General features: G+C 42.0%; 1 protein-coding gene across 1 annotated transcript in view; it reads left to right on the top strand.

The window, feature by feature from the left end:
* SAMHD1 (SAM and HD domain containing deoxynucleoside triphosphate triphosphohydrolase 1) overlaps positions 1-24,774 on the top strand; it is a 51,122-nt gene that overhangs the window by 22,386 nt on the left and 3,962 nt on the right. Inside the window, exons 7-15 of the mRNA XM_028524040.2 lie at positions 3,977-4,132; positions 5,265-5,365; positions 5,541-5,649; positions 6,823-6,914; positions 10,020-10,135; positions 16,248-16,390; positions 17,266-17,361; positions 22,451-22,555; positions 23,122-23,259. Coding sequence (XP_028379841.1) covers positions 3,977-4,132; positions 5,265-5,365; positions 5,541-5,649; positions 6,823-6,914; positions 10,020-10,135; positions 16,248-16,390; positions 17,266-17,361; positions 22,451-22,555; positions 23,122-23,259 — 1,056 coding nt within the window. The remainder of the gene's footprint in view (positions 1-3,976; positions 4,133-5,264; positions 5,366-5,540; positions 5,650-6,822; positions 6,915-10,019; positions 10,136-16,247; positions 16,391-17,265; positions 17,362-22,450; positions 22,556-23,121; positions 23,260-24,774) is intronic.

The following is a 24,774-nucleotide window of genomic DNA, read 5'->3' as shown; positions in this document are numbered from 1 at the left end:
GTTTATTTATGAAACACACACAAGCATGAAGCTGCGAGCAGGCACCTGGCAGGTCTGAATGTACCACGTATGGAGGAAAATAAAGCTGTTAGTAAGTTGTTTAGTCAGTTTTTTCTATAGCTTGAACCGAGACTACCAGTGGGCACTCCGCTAATCTGCGTGTGCTGACTGTTGGGATTCAGTGGTTATGCACTTTAGTTGGCTGCTAGATGCCCTTCCTAAACCTTGGGAATCTTGTACAGCTCCAAAGGCTTTCTTTCTCAGCTAGTGAAGGCTCTTTGTCTTAGTGAAATTGCTACAGAGGCTCCCTTTCCCAGCAGGGTCTCAAGGACTGCTCTCCTCCTGCATTATCCTTGCCCGTGGTGTTCGGAAAGCCTGGCAATCTCATTGGACCAGGCTCAGGACTGCGGAGACAAGTCTCCCTCCTCCTCCCTGCCTTAGCTTACTACCTGTCCTGCCAGACACCAAGTGCGTGGTCGTTTTCTCCAGCAATGCTGATCTAAATAGAATCTACTTAGCCATTCCCAATGGCCTTTTTCTTTCAATATTTTATTTATTCGTTACTAGAGGGGGAGAGGAGAAAGACAAGGAGAGAAACATTGATATGTGAGAGAAACATCAGTTGGTTGCCTCTGCATGCCCCCAGCGGGACACCCGGCCTGCAACCCAGGCATGTGCCCCTACGGGGAATCAAACTGGCGACCTCTCGGTTTGCAGGCCAGCAGTCAATGCACTGTGGCACACTACCCAACTTTGACTCCTTTTTAAATTGAAGTATAATTGGCATACAATATTATATTAGTTTTAGGTGTACAACATAATGATTTGATGTTTATATATTGGGTTGGCCAAAAAGTCTGTTTAGTTTTTGCTGTAAAATAAAAGGTACATTTTTCATTTTCACCAGTAACTTTATTGATTTGGATATTTCAAGTAGGTCGGCTATCTCCTGCATGGTATAACATTGATCATTCTTAATTAATGTTTTGATTTGATCTCTGTCAACTCCAACTGGTCTATCTGACCATGGAGCATTGTCCAGCGAGAAATCTCCAGCATAAATTTCACAAACCACTTTTTTTTTAAAGAATAATTCTTTTTTGTTTTTTTTTAAGATTTTAGTTATTTATTTTTAGAGAGGGAAGGGAGGGAGATAGAGAGAGAGAGAGAAACATCAATGTGCGGTTGCTGGGGGTTATGGCTTGCAACCCAGGCATGTACCCTGGCTGGGAATCGAACCTGGGACACTTTGGTTCCTAGCCCGCGCTCAATCCACTGAGCTACGCCAGCCAGGGCTCACAAACCACTTTTGACACATTACATCAATGGTACCTTCTCCATACACACCACAAATCTTTTTTTGCATTTCAGTTGCATTTTTACCTTTCTTGAATAAAGTGTAATATGCCCAAAATGTTGCGTATTTTCTTCCATCTTCAATAGTAAAATGGCTACACAAAAATCCACCAGTTTTGTTAAGTGTTTTTTAAAGGCACACTGATATGACAGCTATCACAATACAGTCTAACAAAATTGTTTCAAATGAAGTTAAAGACAACTAAGCACTAGTAGAGCCATCTTATGGAATAAAAGACCAATGAACTTTTGGCCAACCCATGCATTATGAAGTGATCATCACAATAAATATGATTACCATTTGTCACCATACAATTTAATGCACTGTTATTGACTATATTCCCCATGCTGTACATTATATCTCATGACTGATTTCTTTTTACAACTGGAAGTCTGTACCTCTTGATCCCCTCTTCCTATTTGCCCCCACCCCCCATCAGCCCTCCTCCCCTCTGGCAAATACCTGGCAGTTCTGTGAATCTGATTTTGTTTTGTTGCTTGAGTCCACATGTAATTGAAATCATACAGTATTTGTCTTTCTCTGTCTGACTTATTTCACTTACCATAATACTCTCAAGGTCCATCCATGTCATTACAAATGGCAAGATTTCATTCTTTTTTATGACTAATATTCCACTGTATATATAAAACACATCTTCATCCATTCATCTGTTGATGGATGGTTGAAGCAACCACATAGGTTGCAACATCTGTTGATGGATGGTTGAAAGCAACCACATAGGTTGCTTTCACGTCTTGGCTGTTGTAAATAATGCTGCCATGAAGATAGCGGAGCATGTATCTTGTTAAATCACTGTCTATGTTTCCACTGGACAAATACCCAGAAGTGAAATTGCTGGATCGTGTGGTATTTCTATTTTTAATTTTTTAGGGAAACTTCATACTGTTTTCCATAGAGGCTGCACCAGTGTACATTCCCACTGACAGTGCAGAGGGTTCCTTTTTTTCCTCATTTTTGCTAATACTTGTTACTTTTTGTCTTTTTTGATACAGCCACTGTGACAGTTGTGAGATGATATTTCATTGTGGGGTTTTTTTATTTTTTATTTTAATCATTGTTCAAGTACAGTTTTCTCCCTTTTACTCCCATTCCAGCCCACCCACCCAACCCTCCCCACTTCCCGCCCATTACCACCCTCCCCCTAGTTTTTGTCCATGTGTCTTTTAAATTTGTTCCTGTAAACCCTTCCCATTCTCCCCTGAAATTCCCTCCCCTCTCCCCTCTGGTCACTGTCAGCCTGTCTCATTGTGGTTTTGATTTGCTTTCCCCTTCTATTATAAATTTTATCATTTCTCCATAAAGTTATACATCTTTTATTATATTTACTTCTACATTACTTATAATTTTGCTATTGTATGTGCTATCTTTGTGGAACTTAAATTTTCTGTATATATAAATGTTTTTCTGAAACATTTGAAAGTAAACTCTAGACATACCCTCTCATGCCTAAATACCTCAGTGGGTATTTCCTAAAGACAAGAACATTCTCTTACTTAACCTCAGAATAATTATCAAAATTCGGCTATTAGTGTTGATGTACTACTATTATCAAATTTAGACTTTCTTTCAAATTTCACCAAATGTCCATAGAGAAGAAGAGGAGAAACCTTTTTTAACCAGTTCATGCACACATTGCACTTGGTTGCCATGCTCCTGAGTTTCCTTCGGCCCCTACTAATTCTTGAGTCTTCACAGTTCACGACATTGCCCTTGTTTGCAGAGTAGAGGTGAGCCATTTTGAGCAGTGTCCCTCAGTCTGAGTTGGTCTGATGTTCCTTCACAGCGGGAGACCACCTTTTCGGCAGAATGCCACGTTTTGCGGTCCTTGGCGTGTCCCATCTGTGGCACGTACCACCGGTGCAGCCATTGCTGGCACTGCTGAGTCTGGCCTCTGGAGTGAGGCAGTGTCTGCTGAATTTTCCCATCAGAAACTTACCATTCTTCTCCTTTATAACTAATATGTTACCTTGATTCAATTTTCAAAATATGGTTGTAGGACCATTCTGGCCTTTGTTTTTATCCTTAGGTCAGTTTTTGGTAAGACCTGTGACGGGTCGATGTCTTTACAATGAGTTCGAATGAGGAAACGGAAAGGAATCCATTTAAGGATCCCGCTGGATCCCACTTAGGAGCTACACTGTTATTTTTACTCACAAATTTGTGGGGTTTTTCACCAGTAGATGAAAATCCTAACAAAATTTGTAACTTTGGGTTTCAAGGCTGATTAAATAATAGAACTGAATTTTATGGCAATTTTCATGAAAATGAGATTCCACCTGTGTGACCTGGTAATATTCTTCTGTACTGTACTGTGAAGTACTTCTGTGCTGTAAATGACTGTAGCTCATTAAATATACTAATTAAATAATGTTGAACATTGTTTGTAAAAAAAGTTTATAAAAAGTTTATAGACCAGTAAACTATAGACAAATGTATAGGTTTTTGGAAATATCTGCAAGACGGTAGCTGGAAACTAGATAATTAACATGCAGTAGAATCTTATCTTTGAATTACCTGGAATCAACAGTAATTTGAGTAATCTGGGGTCCCTAACTGGCTAGAGTTGATAACAGACCACATTATTCTGACTTTTCCTAGCACGAACAGGGCTCAGTCAATATGTTTGAGCACCTCGTTGAGTCTAATAATCTCGAACCCGTCATGAAGCGCTATGATCTCGACCCTAAAGATGATATTCGCTTTATCAGGGAACAAATTATAGGACCACCTGAACCGCCAGTGGACGCCTCATCTGTAAGTTTGTGTACAACTTCATTTGAAGTGACTCATGCTTTTCATCTAGTCTTTTCTTGACTCCTTCAGAGATATTTGAAGAGAAGCACTTGGCTATTTTAGAAGGACTTGGAAAAAAATACAAAGGCATATATAAATTAAAATACATAATGTAAATATTTTATAATGAATATATATGCAGTATTTTATATAGAAGCCTAAAGTAACTTTGTTTGGAAATTGTAACAGTGTATATATTGTTTATCCATGAAGACTAGTATTTAAAATGTTTACCATATTTTTCAGACCATAAGACACACCAAGGTTTTAGAGGAGGAAAATAGGGAAAAAAAATTTGAAGCAAAAGTATGGTAAAATATTTAATAATATAAATAATGTAATATTTCACTAATATAAATGTAAATAGAACTCAACAGCAGCATTAACAACCATTATTTCTCCCAAATTGTGGGGGGGGTGTCTATAGTCTGAAAAATACGGTAGATATATGAAGATCCAGGAAAAAAATGTTGAATTAGTTGAATGGAATTAAAAGTTGCATTAGTATTTGTTCTGTTTCTAAGTTTTTTCCATATATATATATATATATATATATATATATATATATATATGGTGTGTGTGTGTATATAGAAATCCACTTGTAAGAAAGAAAGAAAGAGGTGGATTTTATAGCAAATTTCCTATTTGGAAAAAAAAGTGCAGCTCCAAAAAGTCTTTGAATGGTGCATATCATTTAGGGTAGATGTGTAACTACTTTGAAAGATAATATTATTTCCATGTATGAATTCAAGTATTAGCATGTAAGGAGCCTTCTTACTAGTTCATAATAGGATCTTACATTTTTAAAAACTTTGAAACCAAGAAAACAGAGCTTGTTGGTTATGGGAAGTGTGTCGAGTTTGGATCCTTCCAATGACACTAAGTACTAAAAAGGTTTAGTATTGACAGGATATCATGCACCTTAGCATTTCTTTTCCCTTTTCTACTAATTTAGGAATTAACTGGAAAGAACCTTCTAAATTATTTCCCATTGAAGTATCTATTTATGATTTTCATATTAATACAATTGCTTTGTTTATAAGCAGATTTGGTTCTTATCCTAAAACTTTTCATGGGTTTTCTTGTCTTCTAGTGGGAATACAAAGGACGCCCTAAAGAGAAGGCCTTCCTTTACGAGGTAGTGGCCAACAAGAGGAATGGCATCGATGTGGACAAATGGGACTATCTTGCCAGGTACATACCGAACACTTCAGAAAACTTGGTTAAAGTCTTTGTATACTTTATACAATTGTTATTTAAGCCAACAAATAAATACAATAAAAATAAATGCTTGTATAGTATAGTATTAATGTTTAGGTACAGTTACCTTGCTGAAAAATTTGATCTGTCTGCTTTGGAATCTTTCTAGGGACTGCCATCATCTTGGAATTCAAAATAATTTTGACTATAGGCGCTGTCTTAAGTTTGTCCGTGTCTGTGAAGTAGCAAATTTGATGTGCATTTGTATCAGAGATAAGGTGAGCTGTGTCAGAGGTTCCTCTATACAATGGAGCAGCATAGCTAGAATGGTTATTTCTAGTTTGAAATCTAGAAATAATCATTCAGTAATTTGGAAAAAATCATTGTTTGGTAAATTGTCAATCTCTTCATGCTGGGCATTTGTACATATCCTTAGGCTCTTTCCACTTGCACTGTGTTGCTCAATAATAATAAATTTACAATAGACATTTATTAAGTGTTGTGCTAGGCACTGTTTTTAAGTCCTTTAGATAAATTAACTCAATCCTCACAACCCTGTGAGATAGATACTATTATTATCCCATTTAACAATGAGCAAATTGAAGAACAGAAAAAATATATAATCAATAAATGGCAGAACTAGAATTCCAAACAAGAAAATTTGGCTCAAGTGTCATCCTTAATCACTATGTTAGTATTTCATATAGTTAAAATAATAAAATCACTATGTCCTTGTTAGAGTCATATAACTAAAGAGTAGTATGATATTATATTGTAAAAAGTCTTTCTTTTGAGCCCTGACTAGGTGAGGCATTGTCCTGTACACCAAAATGTTGTAGATTCGATTCCTGGTCAAGGCACATACTAGGTTGCAGGTTTGATTCCTGGTCAGGGCATATATGGGAGACAACCAACCAATCTCTCCCTGTTTCTCTCTCTCTCTCCCTCCCTCCCTCTCCCCCTCTCTTGCTTTTTCTTCCTCCCTCCCTCCCTTCTTCTCTCTCTAAAAAAAAAAAATCAATAAACATATCCTTGGGTGCAGATTTTTAAAAACATCTCTTTTTTTGAGAATGAAGAATATAGGAATAATAATACCTAATTTCTTTTTTTTAAATGAAGAATATAGGAATAATAATACCTAATTTCTAGAGTCACTGGGAAAATTTAAAAATATACTTATGTAAGATGCCTAAAACAGAACCTGCCACAGAGTTACAACATACAATACATTTTGGATTACTAAGAATGAAAGTTGTGAACCAACGAATAATTTTACGAATCTGCCTTGCCATTTTTTTAGTGGGCTCAGGAATTTTAATGAAGTAGCCTTTGTGTCTGCCACCATCCTTTTTTCTTGCTTTATATACTTGTCTACTAACAGGTGTAACATAATCTGATCCTACATAAGTTAATCCTAAAAAAATTAATATTTATTTCATGTTTTCTTGCAGGAGATTGAGAATATGTATGACATGTTCCATACACGCCACTTTTTACACCGCAGAGCTTATCAGCACAAAGTTAGCAACATCATTGACAGAATGTAAGAAATTTGATTGTTATTTCCCTATAAAAATTTCTATGATGCTGTGCTCTAGCGTATCATATACGGATCAAGTTGAGATTTCTAGATTAATTCAAGTGAATTTTAAGTGAGTAAATCTTGAACTGTTCCCTTGAATGAAACAAAACTAGCATAAAGTAAACTTAATTTAGTTGGAGGAAGAGTTGGAGAGTGGATTAAAGCGGGTAAGATGAAGGGCAGAAAAGCTGGCTTAGGCTAGACGTGAAGAGTTAATGCTGGAACACCTTAGGCCTTCCGCACAGGCTGCCGCTTTTGTACCAGATAGCAGTCGTCGTGACCGAGGGGATGAGGATAATTGACATTCTGAAATTAATGACAAACAGTTTTAAGAATTAAGATTAATCTCCAGCTGTACCCTGTCAATGACTTATCAAAATTAATAGCAAATAGTAAAACCAACAGGAATTTCACTTCTCCCTGTTCCATTGCAGGAGAGTACAATCTAGTCTCTAGGGGCTAACCTCCATGAGAGGTTACCAAAAGTTGGGTGTGAGTCCAGTTTACACCTTGTCCCTAAAATGCCCTTAAATTGAGACTTCCGGCCAAGATGGAGGCATAGGTAGACACACTGTGCCTCCTCGCACAACCAAGATAGAGACAACAACAATTTAGAAACAGAATAATAACCAAAACTGACAGAAAATTGATCTGAATGGAAGTCGGACAACCAAGAAATAGACACATTCATCCAGATCAGTAGGAAGGACGGAGTTGGGCAGCGGGGTGCGGGTCATGGCTTGGAGAGCAGAGAGCGTTGGGACTGGGCGCGTGAAGCATTCAGGGCATGCAAGACTGCAGCGGGCAGACCCTGAGCATGCAAGTGGCAGCTGGCAGACCCTGGCCAAGGAGTGGCAACCAGCAGACCCAGTCAGGTGGTGATTGTGAAGCAAGGCACTATGCACAACCCAGGATCCCAGCGCTGGGAAATAGAGCCTTGGGGCACTGATTGAGGACACCTGTGGGGATTGAAGAGCAGGGAGGGACTCCCAGCCTCTCAGGAGAGGTCCTCGGAGGGTCCCACAGTGTGCACAAGCCCACTCACACAGGTATTGGCACCAAAGGGGCCCAGTTTGCTCCGGGGAAGCAGCGGAAGAGACTGAGGTCCCACAGAGAGCAGAGCAAGTGCCATTGGTCCCTCTCGGACCCCAGCCCCACATACAACATCACAACCCAGAGACTGGGGTGCCCTGCTCTAGTGAACACCTAAGCCTCCGCCTCTCATACACAACAGGCGCAACCAGACCAAAGAAGTGGGGGAAGATGGCTCAAACAGAATTGAAGGCCCCACAACCAGTTTTTTTAAGTGACCGAGAGATAGCCAACCTATCAGATACACAGTTCAAAGCACTGGTGATCAGGATGCTCACAGAATTGGCTGATTTTGGTTGCAAATTAAATGAACAAATGAAGGCTACAATAAGTGAAAATTTAAAAAAATTCACAGGGAACCAATAGTGATGGAATGAAAGCTGGGTCTCACATCAATGGAGTGGACCAGAAGGAAGAAAAAAACAAACAGAAAAGAGTGAAGAAATAAGAATTAAAAAAAAAATGAGGGGAAGCTTAGGAACCTCTAGGACATCTTTAAACGACCCAACATCTGAATTATAGGGGTACCAGAAGGAGAAGAGAAAGAGCAACAAGTAGAAAGCTTATTTGAACAAATAATAAAGGAGAACTTCCCCAATCTGGCAAAGGAAACAGACTTCCAGGAAGTCCAGGAAGCTCAGAGAGTCCCAAAGAAGTTGGACCCAAGAAGGAACACACCAAGGCACATCATCATTACATTAGCTGAGGTGAAAATGAAGGAGAAAAAAAAAGAAAAAAATGAAGGAGAGAATCCTAGAAGCAGCAAGAGACAATGAGACAGTCACCTACAAAGGAGTTCCCATCAGACTGTCAGCTGATTTCTCAAAAGAGACCTTACAGGCAAGGAGGGGCTGGAAAGAAGTATTCCAAGTCATGAAAGGCAAGGACCTCCATCCAAGATTGCTCTGTCCAGCAAAGCCTTCATTTAGCATGGAAGGACAGATCAAGTGCTTCTCAGATAAGGTCAAGTTAAAGGAGTTCATCATCACCAAGCCATTATTGTATGAAATGTTCAAGGGACTTATCTAAGAAAAAGAAGATAAAAAAAACATGTATAGTAAAATGACAGCAAACTCACATATTAACAACTACACCTAAAACAAAAACAAACTAAGCAAACAACTAGAACAGGAACAGAACCACAGAAACGGAGATCACATGGAGGGCTAGCAACGGGAGTGGGAGGAGGAGAGAGGGGAAAAAGGTACAGAGAATAAGTAGCAAAAATGGTAGGTAGAAAATAGGGGGTAGGCAAGAATAGCATGGGAAATGTAGACGCTAAAGAACTTAGGACACATGGGCATGAACTAAACGGGGGGAATGTGGGTGGGAGAGGGTGTGCGGGGTGGAGGGGAGTGAAGGGGGGAAATGGGACAACTATAATAGCATAATCAATAAAATATATTAAAAAAAAGAAAACAGGAGGAAAAATATAATAAAAAATAAAATGCCCTTAAATTGATTTAGTGTAAGCCTTGCATCTTCACATTTGTATTGAAGAAATTGACCTTTTTCTTTTTATCATGAGCAGACTAGTTAGAATACATTCTCCCATTTGTATGGTTGTTACTTGGGGATAGGAGATTTTTGTTGTTTTGTTAGTTTGTTTTTAATTTGGACAGTTAGATCAAGATACAAAGCCTGATACTGCTTCTTCCTGACTTGGTAAAATAAAAATCTGCTTCATTCCTGCACCTGTAAAATTGAGCCTGTCTGTGTTACCGTTGGAAAGATTAAATAAGACAGTGGTACTAAAGCCTGGACCTAGTGTCTGGGACACAGTGCACGTGGCAGGCAGCCCACAAATCACCATGCACGTGTTTCGTACGATCGAGGAACAGGTATCTGTAGAACACCGTGTCTCGAGAGTTTATTTCCTTACACTGGGGAGACTTTCTCAACTTTAAGCAAGGCCTAAAGTAGTACCCATTTCAATTTTCTCATAAACATAAATTTTTATTGAATGATCTTTAGGATTACAGATGCTCTCCTGGAAGCAGACCCCTACGTAGAGATTATAGGAGCTGGAGGGAAAAAATACCGCATTTCCACAGCCATTGATGACATGGAAGCCTTCACTAAGCTAACAGGTAAGACCTAGAAGGGAACATAGCTGGTCCTTCTCAGATGAAGTGTAAGCTGTCCCTCGATTGCAGATGGGTTATTTTTCAAACATACCAATGAATTTAGCCTCTCAATGAATTTTATACTTTTGGATTTGAGTTTTGTCTCTGCTTTGTACTAACAAGATAACCTTGGTAAAGTTATTTCACTCCCTGAGCCATACTTCCTCATCTATAAAATTGGAGTAAAGATACCTAACATACACTTTTGTTGTGATGCTTGAGTGAGGCCTAGCACCCAGTACAGTACATGGCCCTAAGTACTCAGTGTTTGTGATTATTTAACTTCTAGTGTAGGTGGACTAATATCAGACTGATACCCCAAAACTGATCCACCCCTTTAATGTGTTTTGTTGTTGTTGTTGTTGCAACAACAACAGAGGAAGCCAGGAACATTTCTGCACACTTCAGCAGAAACAAAATCTGCCGCTGTGGGGAGGAGGAAGGAAGGTGAAGGTGTCACAGCTGGTTCTTTGATGTGGGAAAGTGTCGGCTGAGAGATACAGATCAGCAGAGCAAAAGATGCAGACCAAAAGGTACATACCAGCCAGAGCTCTGCCTTGCAAATCATGGAACTGACTGTTTAACTAAGAATGAAATGAGACAGCAGTCACAGAGCTCATGGAATCAGTGGGATGGCTGGAGGTTCTGAAAACGAACAAAAGCAACAGAAGCTGAGCGGCCTCAGACAGGCAGCCAGCGTCACTCCACATCAGCTTCCTGTCGGGGTGCTGCTGCTGCTCCAGCCCTTCTCCGTTCTGTCTGCAGCTCACTGCTGCAGTGAAATCTAAACCAGTTTCTCTCACCCTGTCTTTGAAGAACCCACATTCTTCATTTCCAACCCCTCGCAGATCAGTGCTTTTGTAAAATACAATAAAAACGAATTACGAAGAAAATGAAATGGTAAGGTTGGGGAGGGGGCATAACATACAAAAATAAGCCCAAATTTTTAATGTTGAATGGACAGATTTGCCATTCATTTCTTTTGACATCAAAAGAAACATAATACAGAAAAATCGTAATTCTTAAGACTATATGTTGTTCTTTAAAAATGTACATGAAGTCAATTTATAGAGTCCCTCTTATACTTGTAACTTTTTTAAAGATTTTATTTATTTATTAATAGAGAGAGGGGAAGGGAGGGAGAAAGAGAGGGAGAGAAACATCATTGTGTGGTTGCCTCTCACCAGGCCCCCACTGGGGACCTGGCCTGCAACCCAGACATGTGCCCTGACTGGGAATCGAACTGGTGACCCTTCAGTTCACAGCCTGTGCTCAATCCACTGAGCTGCACCAGTCAGGGCCAACACTTGTAGCTTTTTAAAAAAGATTTGTTTGTTTATTTTATTGTTTGTTTTAGAGAGAGGAAGGGGAAGAGAAAGAGAGAAGAACATTGGGTTTTTAATTCCACTTATTTATGCATTCATTGGTTGATTCTAGTATGTGCCCTGGCCAGGGATTGAACCCACAACCTTGAAGTATCAAGATGACACTCTAATCAACTGAGCTTACCTGGCCAGGACCTACCCTTATAACTTTTTAGTTATTTTCCAATCATAACTAAACCAAAAATTAGAAGTGAAATATTGATTTCCCATATTAAATGTATTTTTATATTGAGAACACAGTATATCAATATTTAAGGTTTATAATGTGACAGGTGAGTTTGCTTCTTGATTGTTAACTGATCTAGGTTGCATTGAGGACAGAGTTACTCACAGGAGATAATGTACAGGGCCTGGTGGAAGTAACACCTGCTTGAGTGTGGTTGGTAGGGCAATAATATAGGTGTCATAATTTGTAGTTTTAATTTGAACATTTCACCTAACATGTCATGTGGTGTGTTTGAATGTGATATTGTCATGTTACAGAATTACATGCTTATGATTTTGTAACAAAAGAGTTTGTAATAAAAAAGGGACATTATTTGTGCTGGGCCCCATATTTCTAAATTGTTTGTTTTGTTTTAATCACATCATAGTAGATAAACTACTCTTCCTTTGTTACGTTGATAGGAATAGAAGAAGAGGTTATAAAACAATTTGAGCAAGCTGGGGAGAATTATTTTTAACTTTTGTTCAAAATGAAACAGCTGATGCTTTGTTTTAAAAAGTCATGCTACCTTGGCTGGATGGCTCAGTTGGTTGGGGCATCGTCCCTGTACACCAGAAGGCTGCAGGTTTGATTCCTGGTCAGGGCACATCCCTAGGGTACGGGCTCTCTCCCCAACTGAGGCACATACACGAGTCAACCAATTGATGTTTCTGTCTCACATCAGCATTCCTCTCTCTCTAAAATCAATAAACACGTCCTTGGGTGAGGATTTTTTTAAAAGTACCTTTTAAATCCATCCTCAGTCTTCATTGGAAGCCATTATCAATTCTAACAATTTATCCTATATCATTTTATTATATTTAACCTATCTGGTGGTGGAAAGAATTCTGGATTTTACAGACTTTTGGGTTATCTGACCGTCCATGAAATAGACATTTTAATGAGACCGTGAGTGACTGGACTTAGCTCTTGCTCACTGTGAAGGTTCTACAACATGCAGACTGGCGTTCAACTTGTTCAGTGAGAAGACTCCACTGGCCATATTGTAGTGATGTCAAGAATCCCAGACAAAGTATTAGGTCACCAGAGATTAGGAGAACAAACATAAGGCCTTTCCCACTTCCAGCATTTGAGACAGAGATAATCTCACTCTTCTTGCATTTTATTCCTGGCAGTCACATAATCCATATTGTCCTTGACTACATGACCTTGAAGGAATAGGACCATGTGAGCCTTCATTACCTGTCCTGCTTTTCCAAAAGGCAACGCACCTTCTCTTTATTTTAAAAATCTCTGCTTATTTTTTAATTTTTTAGAATGATTTTTCACATTTTATAGTGAACACCTATATACTCACCACCTAAATCTAGCATTTACTGAACTTGCTTTATCAATCACTTATCATTTCTATATCCATCTATGAATTTATTTTAATTTTAAAATAAATTGCTGTTATCAGTACACTTTAATTCTTTGGCATGCTGATTAGCTAAATTTCACTAATTAATGGATTTTTCTTTTGATCTAAAATTTACATGCAATTTATATTAATACATAAATCCTAAGTGTACGTCTACTGCATTTTGAGAAATGCAAGACACAGAACATTGTCTTCTGAGAAAGTTACCTCATGCCCCTTGCCAGTCAGTTCCTGCCCTACTTCACCCCTGGAAGCGATCACCGTCTTCTGTAGACTTTCCTATAATTGGAATCATGCACAGTTTACTCTTCCATATAAAGCTGTTTCACTCCATTTTATCTGTTTGAGATTCATCCATATTGTACTCCTTTTTATTTGCTGAGTAACAGCCATCATATGAATGTGCCACAGTTTGTTTATCTGTTCTCTCTCTGCTTCCTGAATTCTTATTTCTGATGAATGTTTCAGCTTATCTGGATGTGGCTATTTTAAGCATTGCAAATGTTAAGACCACTGTCTTAGGTAACCATTTTCTTACCTTGGTCTTTATCCCTTAATATTCCTAAGCAATAGGTGGGCCTTCCCCCTTTTCTCCCTTCTCCTGCAAGCTCCCACCCTCACATCTCTTAAATTAAATTGGAATCATAGAATGTTAAATTTAAAAGGACCTTAGAGATCATCTACTTAAAACTTCTTTCTTTTTTAAGTTTTTTTTTTTGTTGTTTAAGATTTTATAGCCCTGGCTGGCGTAGCTCAGTGGATGGAGCGCGGGCTGGGAACCAAAGTGTCCCAGGTTCGATTCCCAGCCAGGGTGCATGCCTGGGTTGCAGGCCATAACCCCCAGCAACCACACATTGATGTTTCTTTTTTTTTTTTTTTTTTATTTTATTGATTATGCTATTACAGTTGTCCCATTTCCCCCCTTCTCTCCCCTCCACCCTGTACCCCCCTCCCACCCACATTTCCCCCTTTAGTTCATGTCCATGTGTCATACTTATGAGTTCTTTAGTTTCTACATTTCCCATACTATTCTTGCCCTCCCCCTATCTATTTTCAACCTACATTCTATGCTACTTATTCTCTATACCTTTTCCCCCTCTCTCCTCCTCCCACCCCCCTGCTGCTAACCCTCCATGTGCCCTCCATTTCTGTGGTTCTGTTCCTGTTCTAATTGTTTACTTAGTTTCTTTTGGTTTTGCTTTAGGTGTGGTTGTTAATATTTGTGAGTTTGCTGTCCTTTTACTATACATGTCTTTTCTTTATCTTCTTTTCTTAGATAAGTCCCTTTAGCATTTCATAAAATAAGAGCTTGGTGATGATGAACTCCTTTAACTTGACCTTCTCTGAGAAGCACTTTATCTGCCCTTCCATTCTAAATGAAAGTTTTGCTGGATAGAGCAATCTGGGTTGTAGGTCCTTGTCTTTCATGACTTGGAATATTTCTTTCCAGCCCCTTCTTGCCTGTAAGGTCTCTTTGGAGAAATCAGCTGACAGTCTGATGGGAACTCCTTTGTAGGTGACTGTCCCCTTACCTCTTGCTGCTTCTAGGATTCTCTCCTTCGTTTTTACCTTGGCTAATGTAATTATGATGTGCCTTGGTGTGTTTCTTCTTGGGTCCAACTTCTTTGGGGCTCTCTGAGCTTCTTGGATTTCTTGGAAGACTGTTCCCTTTGCCAGATTGGGGAAGTTCTCCTTTATTATTTGTTCAAATATGTGCTCAATCTGCTTTTCCCCTTCCGCTTCTGGTACCCCTATAATTCGGATATTGGAACATTTAAAGGTGTCTTGGATGCTCTTAATCTTTTCCTCAATTTTTTGAATTCTTATTTCATCATGCTTTCCTGCTTGGTTGATTCTATCTTCCTTCTGGTCCACTGTATTGTTTTGAGACTCATATTCCTTCCTTTCACTATTGGCTCTCCTCCGCGTGTCTTCCTGCATCTGTTTTATGGTAATCTGCATTCTTTCATCTAAATTTCGTCCAAAATCAACCAGTTCTGTGAGCTTTCTGATCACCAGTGTTTTGAACTGCGCATCTGATAGATTGGCTAGTTCTTGGTCACTCAAAAGGATGAGTCCTGGGGGACTGATCTGCTCTGTTGAAAACATAGTTTTTTGGTTTTTGTTTTTTGGGTTTTTTTTCCCCCTGTCTCTCCTTTTTTTTTTTTTTTCGGTCTGGTTGCTCTTGTTACGGTGGGGGGCAGAGCCTTAGGTGCTCACCGGGGATGGGCACTCCAGTCGCTAGATTGTGACGTTATATGTGGGGGCGGGGCGGGAGAAAACAATGGCGGTAGTTCCGTTCCCCTGGACTCAGACCCTTGTCTGGGCTTCTGGGCCGCGAGCTCTGCCCTGGTCCACAGTCGCTGCCGCTCTGGGTCTGCCAGCCGCAGCTTGCGTACTCAGGGATCACCGCTGCCTTCTTATGCGCCCCGGATGGCTTTTGCGCCGATTTCGCGCCAAACCTTCCCCCGACCTCCGCGCGCCGCCGACCCGAGCCAGCCCCGCGCCCGCTGACTCGTCTTCTCCTACCAGTCCGGATGAACGAGTCTACTTCAACTTCTTGGCTGCCCGACTTCCATTCAGATAAATCCTCTGCCGGATCTGGGTGTTATTCTGATAGTAAATTATTGTTGTAAATTATTGGTTTTCTAATCTTGGTTGTGCGAGGAGGCACGGTGCGTCCACCTATTCCTCCATCTTGCCGGAAGTCCACATTGATGTTTCTCTCTCTCTATCTCTCTCCCTTCCCTCTCTAAAAATACATAAATAAATAAATAATCTTTAAAAAAAAAAACAACAACCGTAATACTAATACATCCACAACCTAGCCTCAAATCACCAACTCTGGTTCAGTCTTGTTTCATGTTGACCCTTTCCCACTCATTAGATTACCTTGAAGCCAATCCAAGACATTGACTAGAACGTTTTTACAAAGGGTTTATCACGTCAGTCTTAAAAAAGAATTTTTTTCACAGTGTGATCATCATAGTGTGCCTACACTTGTAAACTGCTTGAAATCACTTCAGAGGTACAGCAAGGCGTGAGTCTATAAATCTTGCATAGTTTTTCAATTTTAATATAACTGAAATTTCATCAAATTGGCAGATAACATTTTTCTGGAGATTTTACACTCTACTGATCCCCAACTGAATGCAGCACGAGAGATTTTAAAGAAAATTGAACGCCGCAATCTATACAAGTACGTGGGTCAGGTTCTGCTAAGTGACAAGAGCAAGAGACTTGAAAGGGTAAGTTGAGTTGTCAAGCGTCTTCCCAGGGGGGAAAGATCCCCTGTCCTCCACGAAGAATACCTTTAACCTGGCTCAATTCCATGGTTCTGCTCTAAGCTCTGTACATGTATTCTCGTTTCATTTCATTTACATGAATACAGTGTTCTTAAGTCCGTCTTGCACATGGAAAGAACCGAGGCTTGGGAAGGGGTTAAATTACATGCCTATGGAAGCCCAGGTAGCGAGCCACGAGAGTAAAGCCACGTCCCACTTACTCTCAAATTAAGATATTTGCGTGAGCTTCATTGAAACCTTAAGGACCTGCTGCTACTTAACTGCTTTCACAGTTTATCAGGTTCTCCCAGAAAGCAGATGCTTGTATTTTTTAGTTTGTGTATCTGTTTTCCTCTCCTACTTGTGGAAGACTTTACTCTCTGCCAGCAAGTGAGTAACATGAGCTGTGCTGATAACCACACCCTGCTTTTAATGCCTCCTTGGGTTACACTTTATTTCCTCTTGTTTATGAATAGGCTGGTGCCACATTTTTTAAAATGCAGAAGTTCTGTTATGAAAATCGCTCTATTGTGATTCAATGAAAGGATGGTATAGGCACATTTCTCCTGTTTCCTGCAGGACCCAAATTAGTGGATAATCAGACACAAAGGGTCTTTGCATAGCACCACTTTGTAATACACTGTTTTCTGTTAGCTTAGTTAGAGATGGGAAATCGTGACTGAAAGAAGGAAGGTCTATGCAGGACTGTGCCGTCCGGCCACTAGCCACTGGCCACCTGGGGCTGAAGCGCCATCTTCAGAGAGAGAACTTCTTCATTGGCACAAATACTTACTGGTAACGAACTGGAGTTCTGACGTGAGGGGTCTTGTCTTTTCTAGCAAGACTATAAAAATCTTCCAGGAGAGGTCGCTAAGGCCAAACCGGATGAAATGGACCTAAAAGTCAAACTGAAGGCCGAAGATATCATCGTGGATGTAAGTAGTTCACCCGATAATATACTCAGTAAAGAGTTTTTTAAAGAATAAATCCCCCCATTATGCATTATAGAAAATTTGAAAAATATAGAAAGATGGAAGAAAGAATCAGAGTTCTACTCCTTTGAAATCTTGGGACTGTGCTATATATATATATATATATATTTTTTTTTTTTTTATAAGGCTCTCATTTGTTATTTCCTTGTTGACGCATCTTTGAGTGAAGGGCAATCTCTCCACAGCCGTCGCTTGCCGAGGGGCCTTGTGAGTGAACTGCCCCGGGACCCACTCTCTGTTCACTCAGCTGCAGGTTAAAGCACCTCAGATTGACCTGCAGGTCAGGCTGCTGCTTCCTCTTTCACTAGATGAGGTTCCGCCCCAGAGTAAAGGGGTCTCACATCCTGACTTCCTGAGACTCGAAAAGACTTCACTCTCCAGAGTGTTTCCCTGGCTCTCACGAGTCTGCCTTTGCCCTCAGTGCATCACTGGGGGCTCTGTCACCCTCAACTCAGTGCAGTACTGCTAGTCACTCCCCGACCTCCCTTTTGGTTTTTCTCTCAAAGTACAATTGCCTAGCAGGGGTATCCAACCTTTTGGCATCTCTGGGCCAGACTGGAAGAAGAGGAGTTGTTCTGGGCCACACATCAAATACACAAACGCTAACAAAAACTGATGAGCAAAAAACAGGGGTTTTTTTTTGTTTGTTTTTTTTAGAAAATCAGTTCTTTTTTTTTTAAGATTTTATTTATTTATTTTATTTTTAGGGAGGGGAGAGAGAGAGAGGGAGGGAGGGAGGGAGGGACGGAGAGAGAGAGAGAGAGGAACATCAATGTGGGGTTGCTGGGGGTCATGGCCTGCAACCCAGGAATGTACCCTGGCTGGGAATCGAACCTGGGACACTTTGGTTCCCAGCCCGTGCTCAATCCACTGAGCTACGCCAGCCAGGGCAAAAAACAGGTTTTGAGTAAATTTACGATTTTGTGTTGGACTGCACTCACAGCCATCCTGGCCCACATTGCAGCCCAAGGGCCATGGGTTGGACACCCCTGGTAATGGACACAGGGTCCGAGGTTCCTGAAGGGTCCTTGCACAGGAGAACATGACGTACACATGGCCAGTAGACATTAAAAGAATGACCTGCTTTTTAACCTAAAGGCAAATGATTACAGTGATGAAAGATGTTTTGACTATCAGACTCGTAAGAACAAAAAATTGTATAAGACTTTGTAATAATAAAGGCATGCGAAAATGGGAATGTAACTTGATATTAGAAACCAAGCTAGTGTCACTTTTAAGTAACTCAGCAATTTCATTCTAGGGATTTTTCTTATGGAGATAATCAATTTTTCAAAAAAAGTCCAAATATATTCATTGTGTCATTATTATAGTGTGAAATTAGGAAAAATGTATATGTCTCTCAATATGAAATACAGTAGAATAATGCAAATATTAAAAGTTGTTCTTAATAAAATAAAAATGGAAAAAAGGTTTTAACAAGGAAAGGTATTTGTAATAAGTAAGAAAAAGCAGTACAGCCCTGGCTGGCGTAGCTCAGTGGATTGAGCACGAGCTGCAAACCAAAGCATCGCAGGTTCAATTCCCAGTCAGGGCACATGCCAGGGTTGCAGGCCACAGCCCCCAGCAACCGCACATTGATGTTTCCCTCTCTATCTCTCTCTCTCTCTCTCCCCCCCTCCTTTCCCTCTCTAAAAATAAATAAATAAAATTCTTTAAAAAAAAAAAGAAAAAGAAGAAAAAGCAGTACATACAGGATGATTTTATTTTTATATGTGTAACATATGCACATGGGGTCGCAGGGAGCGCTGCACAGTTGCCCCCCCCCCCCCCCCCCGGGTAAAAGGGTGCAGCGCACTCACTGCAGCCGCCAGTGCAGTGTCAGTAGGCCACGCAGAGTGGGAGGGCTGGCTGTGTGCCGTGGATTCCTGCTGTCACTCCTGCGCCGCAGCTGAATCCCTGACATGCACCTGTCTCTCACAGGCTGCTGGCAGCAGAGCCACCAGAGCTCACATTCTGGTTTTCTTCGGTCACCACTCCCAGGATAAGCTCCTCCTATCGTTGGTTCTTTCCTGGACCGTCATTGCCACATTACTACGTTTCTGCCCCTTATTTCCAGTCTCCCTCTCTGCCAACCCTGTCCGTGAAACCCTTGGGCATTTTCACTCCGTAATCAGCAAACTCCACTGTCGCGTCAGCCTCCTGACTGAATAGCTCTGTCTTGGTTGCAGCCTGGCCGTCCTCTGAGAACGTGGTCTCCCTGCAGCTGGTTCAGGAAAAGCACATTCCTCAGGGTTAGGGCACCTTCCCATTCATCAGACCTCGTGTTCGCAAGTACCTCCCATGCCAAGACCCTGTGCAAGGTCCCTGCTCCTCTGAGACTGGCACCCTCAAACGCCTGCTGCCCTCTTGTTGAAGTCTTGCTGTCCGCTGCAGTTCCTGCCATCATCCTTCACAGGCCACGTGGCCAACCAACTCTGATCCCTCCAGGCTCATCCCCAGGGACCTCAGCCAGCGCTCAGCATGTTACACTCCGAACCTTATTGGCTCTCAGAAGTACCGGCCCTCTGAAAGCCACTTCTGTCAGCATTCCTGCTCTGTCCACAAACCCCTTTCTCGTGTGCTTGTTCTTAGCTCATGAGCACCTCCCGTTGATTGTCTCCTCCCTTCCAGCTCGCCCACAGCCTTCTGTCTTCATTTCTCTTCCCGTCTGACTTAGATTCTGTGTTCCGTTAATCCAGTCATTTTCTGCTGTTGACCTCAACTCCCGGGTCTGTCTTTGCATCTGTCTGGCAGAAGGCTGACAGTTCACGGTCACCAGCCTTAGCTGGGCCCTCTGCATTTTCCTAGCAGGCTTAGCGCAGTTCTCCAGGCTCCGTAATGACTTTCACACCACTTCACTCCTCTCAGACCTCCAACACTGCTCCCCAGCCCCAGCCGTATTCACCCTCGGTGACTGCCCCACTGCAACTCCCACTTCAGAGATAAAATGTAGGCCGTGAGGTAGGACCCCACCCCACGCTATCAAATCAGAAAGCCTGACTCCCTCTGCCGCTGTGTTCGGCCTTCCCTCTGGCGCAGTGGGGAACCGTCTCCCTTCCTATCGAAAGTCATCCTGCCTGTGATGTAGATCGCGGCTCTCCAACAGAACGTTCTGGTGATGGGAACGTTCCATTTCTCTGCACTATTTGTTTTGCTAGGCAGTAGCCACACCTGGCTGCTGAGCATTTGAAATGTGGCTACTGCAACTGAAGAAGTGAATTTTGTGTTGTATTTGATGTTAATGATTTCTTTTTCTGCTTTTATTTTTATTCGTATTTATTTTATGCTGAATTTACTTTCGGGCCATAAGCTTTTGTTTCCTCAGTTTCTTCTGGGATATCATTTTCTTCTGTGCAACCCCCTCTTCTGGTTTGGGAACAATCTGCTCTTTTCAGTAGGATCATCTCCATGTGGCGCGGGGAGCGCACGTGCGGATGAATCCGCCCGTGAGCTCTTTAGTTCTGTGCTGTGTCTCAGGAGCTTTGTTCACCAGGGTGTGCTCAGTGACCAGGGAGTCTGCCTCTAAACCCTTAAGTTCAGCCGTGCTCTCCACGTTTCTAAGCATGTGCAGCAAAAACTCAGCGCTTTTTTGGGGCCACCGACCCTGTGTCTGGCCCCAGTGTTTGGCCTGGGCACGCCCACCAACTCCACCGTTGCAATGATGGATTGGCAAACATTGCTTCTGTAAAGTGACATCTGTCAGGCACTTGGCGGCTTTTCGAATATGCATACCCTTGATAGCCTGGGCAGTTTCACAAGTGCTCTAAAAGCAAACATGAAGATTTGAACCTCTTGATGCACATGATTTTGTGGGGTTTTCTGGGTCAAGTGAATAGCAAACCGTATTCAGAGGTCACCTCTGGTCGCTTTGGGGAAGTGGAAGCTGAAGTTAATGATTTGAACTTTAAAAAGCCGTATGTGGCTAGTGGCTCCTGCGTTGGGCTCTGCAGCCGTAGAGCTATTTGTTCCCGTGGAACCTTGTGGAGTTGACTCTCCCCTCTCTGACTTCCTGTCAGCAGGTAAACAGCCTGTCCTCGGATTCAGCAGGTAACAAGCACCACCCTCTAGCTGTCTCCCCTCCCTTAACCTTTCCTGGGTACCGCACTTCTCTCTCGTGTCTTCTTTATTATTTTTTTCTTCAGTTTAAAAAAAAAATGCAGTCTCAATGTGGCTTCTTCTGTATATTCTTAGCTACAGAACTCCTGTTCAGCTGGACTTCAGGTGGTTCTCAGTAGTGGTTGCTCTGGGGTTTAGCTGTAATTTTGAAGCGGCCGTGGGAGGAGGCGAGCACAGTTTCCCTGCTCCGCCATCTTAACTGGAAGCCTCTCCTGTCTCCTTAACAGCCAAACTTCTGAAAAGTAGTCTTTTTCCATTTCTTATTTACTTGCGAACCTTTTTTTCTGTCGCCATCACTCTACAAAAATTGTTCTTACCAGGATCACCGGTGACTCCAGTGTTACTAAAGCCAGCGGACAGTTTCAGTCCACTCTGCCCTGGAGCTGTTTCTTCTGCCTGGAATCCTGTTCTTTCCTTCCTAGGCCTGGCTAGTTCCCGCTCATTTAGTCACTCGCCAGTTCTGCCCCAGGAGCTCCAGACCACTAGGGTCCCCGGTTACGAACGTTCATGGCACCATTTGCTTTATCTTGGTAGCTCTTATAATAAATGTGGTTAAATGATTACTCGGATAATTGTTTGTTGAACCTCAGTCTAGGCCCTATGGTCCATGGTGGGGCTGGGATCAGGTCGAGTTTCCTTACTGTATCTCTCGTGCCTGCCACGGTGTCTGTTACGTGGTAGGTATTGACTGTATATCCTACTAATGTGGAAAGTGCAAATCCCCCGCGCCCGTGTTTCAAGACCAGATCCCTGTGGGCCAGGGGCCATTTTTGTTCCTCTGTAAGCCCATTTACCGGTGTTCTTCTGAACCTTCAGAGAGCTTCGCTCTATTTCTCGTGATGTCCCCACAACCCAGAATTCTATTCTCATGGTTACTGAATATTGAAGTGATCATTTATGTCTTGCTTTTATTGAGGTTGTCGACATGGACTATGGGATGAAAGACAAGAACCCTATGGATCATACTCACTTCTATTCTAAGGCTGACTGCACCCATGCCGAAAAGATTGCGAAACATGAGGTAACTACTAAGGTTCAAAAAATCACTGTAGTGGCATTTGGCAGATCTTTATAGTGCGTTTGCATTGCACATGCAGGCGAGGTCCTAAAGTCAATTCATATGGTAAAAAAAAAAAAATAGAATAAGCTTATCTTTAAAATTAAAGTGCGCCTGATTTTACGTAAACCAGACCACGTTAACAGCCCGCTTTCCCTGTTTGTGGAAAATAAATAAAAGCACTGTCTTTAGTTGAAGGCTGATTCTAAGTCTCTGGGAAAGGGAGTGTTGCATGGTTGAAGTCCTGTCGGTTCAATGTGTCTGTTTGCCTGTCTTTTGCACGAGAGTCTGTAGTCTACATACAATTCTCTAATACAGACCTTTAGTCTTTTATTAACTGAACATACAATTATAGGGCATTTTGCAAGGTGGAAACTACCATGAATTCTTTTCTTTGGATTATAATCAGGATAAAATAACAAAGCAACGTGGTGCTTTTACTATAAATCAAGAATGGAGCTGAGGAACGACCAATCTGTCTTTCATGTGTGAACTCCAGGTGACAGTGAAATCTTTTCTCCTTTGCAAAGGTCTCGTGCCTTCTGCCAGACATCTTCGCGGAGCAGCACGTCCGACTGTACTGTAAGAAGACGGATCAAGACAGCCTGCAAGCTGCACTACAGCATTTTATAAAATGGTGCAACAACAGAGATTTCCCCAAGCCAAAGGTGGGTGGCTTATTATTCACTTACTTTGCAAAAGTTTTACTATTTAAGTAAAAACCAAAAAAGATCCTTACCTCCCTCTGAAAAGTTCTCACTTAAGTTATAGTCATTTGGTCCTGGCCGGTGTGGGTCAGTGGATTGAGCGCCAGCCTGCAAACCCAAGGGTCGTGGGTTTGACTCCCAGTCTGGGCACATGCCTGGGTTGTGGGCCAGGTCCTCAGTAGGGAGTGCACAAGAGGCAACCACACACTGATATTTCTCTCCTATCTCCTCTTTCTAAAAATAGATAAAATCTTTTTTAAAATTATAGTCATTTGGTTATGGTCTTGAAAAAGATTTTTTCTACTTTAAGCTTTTTCTTTTAAAATCTCTGAATCTATGTGAAGCAGGGTTTTCTTCCTCCACCAGTTGTGAGTGGATACTGTTGGTCACTGTTGTCTTAATAATACAATTTAAAATGCTAAGCATGTGAATGGTGCTTTATAATGTTCTCACCGGTTGGTTCATCCAGTCCTTTCAGCGGCCGGGAGGGAGTCAGAGTGTTCTCATCTTTCAGGGAGTCTTACACAGACTGTGGCGTTAACTGGCTGAAGTCCACACTCAACTGATAACAAGTTTCCTACCTTTTTCTTTGAAACTCCGTGTGCTGGAACTTGGACACAATTGACATTCTCTAGAAGGAGAGAGTGGAGAGGGAGTGGAGCCAAGCCATGGCTGCCAGTCTGTAGAGAACATTGTTCAAATTACCCTTCATTGCTGTGCACATGGTAGGTGCCTGGCACAGAGAAAGTGACCAGTCAGTATTTGTTGACCGGATGCATGTAATCAGCAGGCAGGTGGGAGACAGCATTTCACTTCCTAGTCTAGGACTCCCTCTCACAACCTCATAGCTGCCTTTTCCCTCCCCATGCTGGACCCTAAAGGAAACAAAACCGGAAGGTCAGACATGAAAGAGTAGTTCAGTACATTAGTTCTTTATCCAGTGCCAGGTGGAGTGGTCCAGGTGAGTCCAGTCAGCACTCAGAGCTGGGAGAACAGGCAGCGAAGCCTCCTGAAGGAGGGGGCATCCTGCGCGGTCCAGGTGGCTGGTGGTGTCCAGGGGAGGAGCGGAGAAAGGCGGGCACGCCTGGCGGCAGGAGCAGCGCAAAGGCATGGAAGCGCAGCAGGCTGAGCAGGTCTGGGAGGACCGGGAAGACGCCTGCCGACTGGAGTGGGAAATTCTTTCTTTGGAGTGGGGAGCAGCTCAGTGGGAAAAGTGGACTAGATTGTGGAGAACCTCGGGTGATCAGCTGACAGAGAAGGTTTGTTTTCTTATGTACAGTCGGGAGGGGATCATCAAGAGTGTCCAAGGCTTTACTGTGTGGCTGTCGTCGTTACTTACTTCTGTGCGGGTCTTGTCTAGCTGGAGCAAGACCCGTGGGAATAAGGAAGGACGCCTTCTGACTTCAGTCCTGTAGCACCCAGGGGACCCAAATCACTGACTAAGGAAGACAACTCTAGCGGCAGGTGGATTGGAAC

This window comes from Phyllostomus discolor, chromosome 9 (genome assembly GCF_004126475.2).
Source record: "Phyllostomus discolor isolate MPI-MPIP mPhyDis1 chromosome 9, mPhyDis1.pri.v3, whole genome shotgun sequence".
NCBI lineage: Eukaryota > Metazoa > Chordata > Mammalia > Chiroptera > Phyllostomidae > Phyllostomus > Phyllostomus discolor.
The sequence above is the reverse complement of the archived record's forward strand: the minus strand, read 5'-3'. Positions and strand labels throughout refer to the sequence as shown.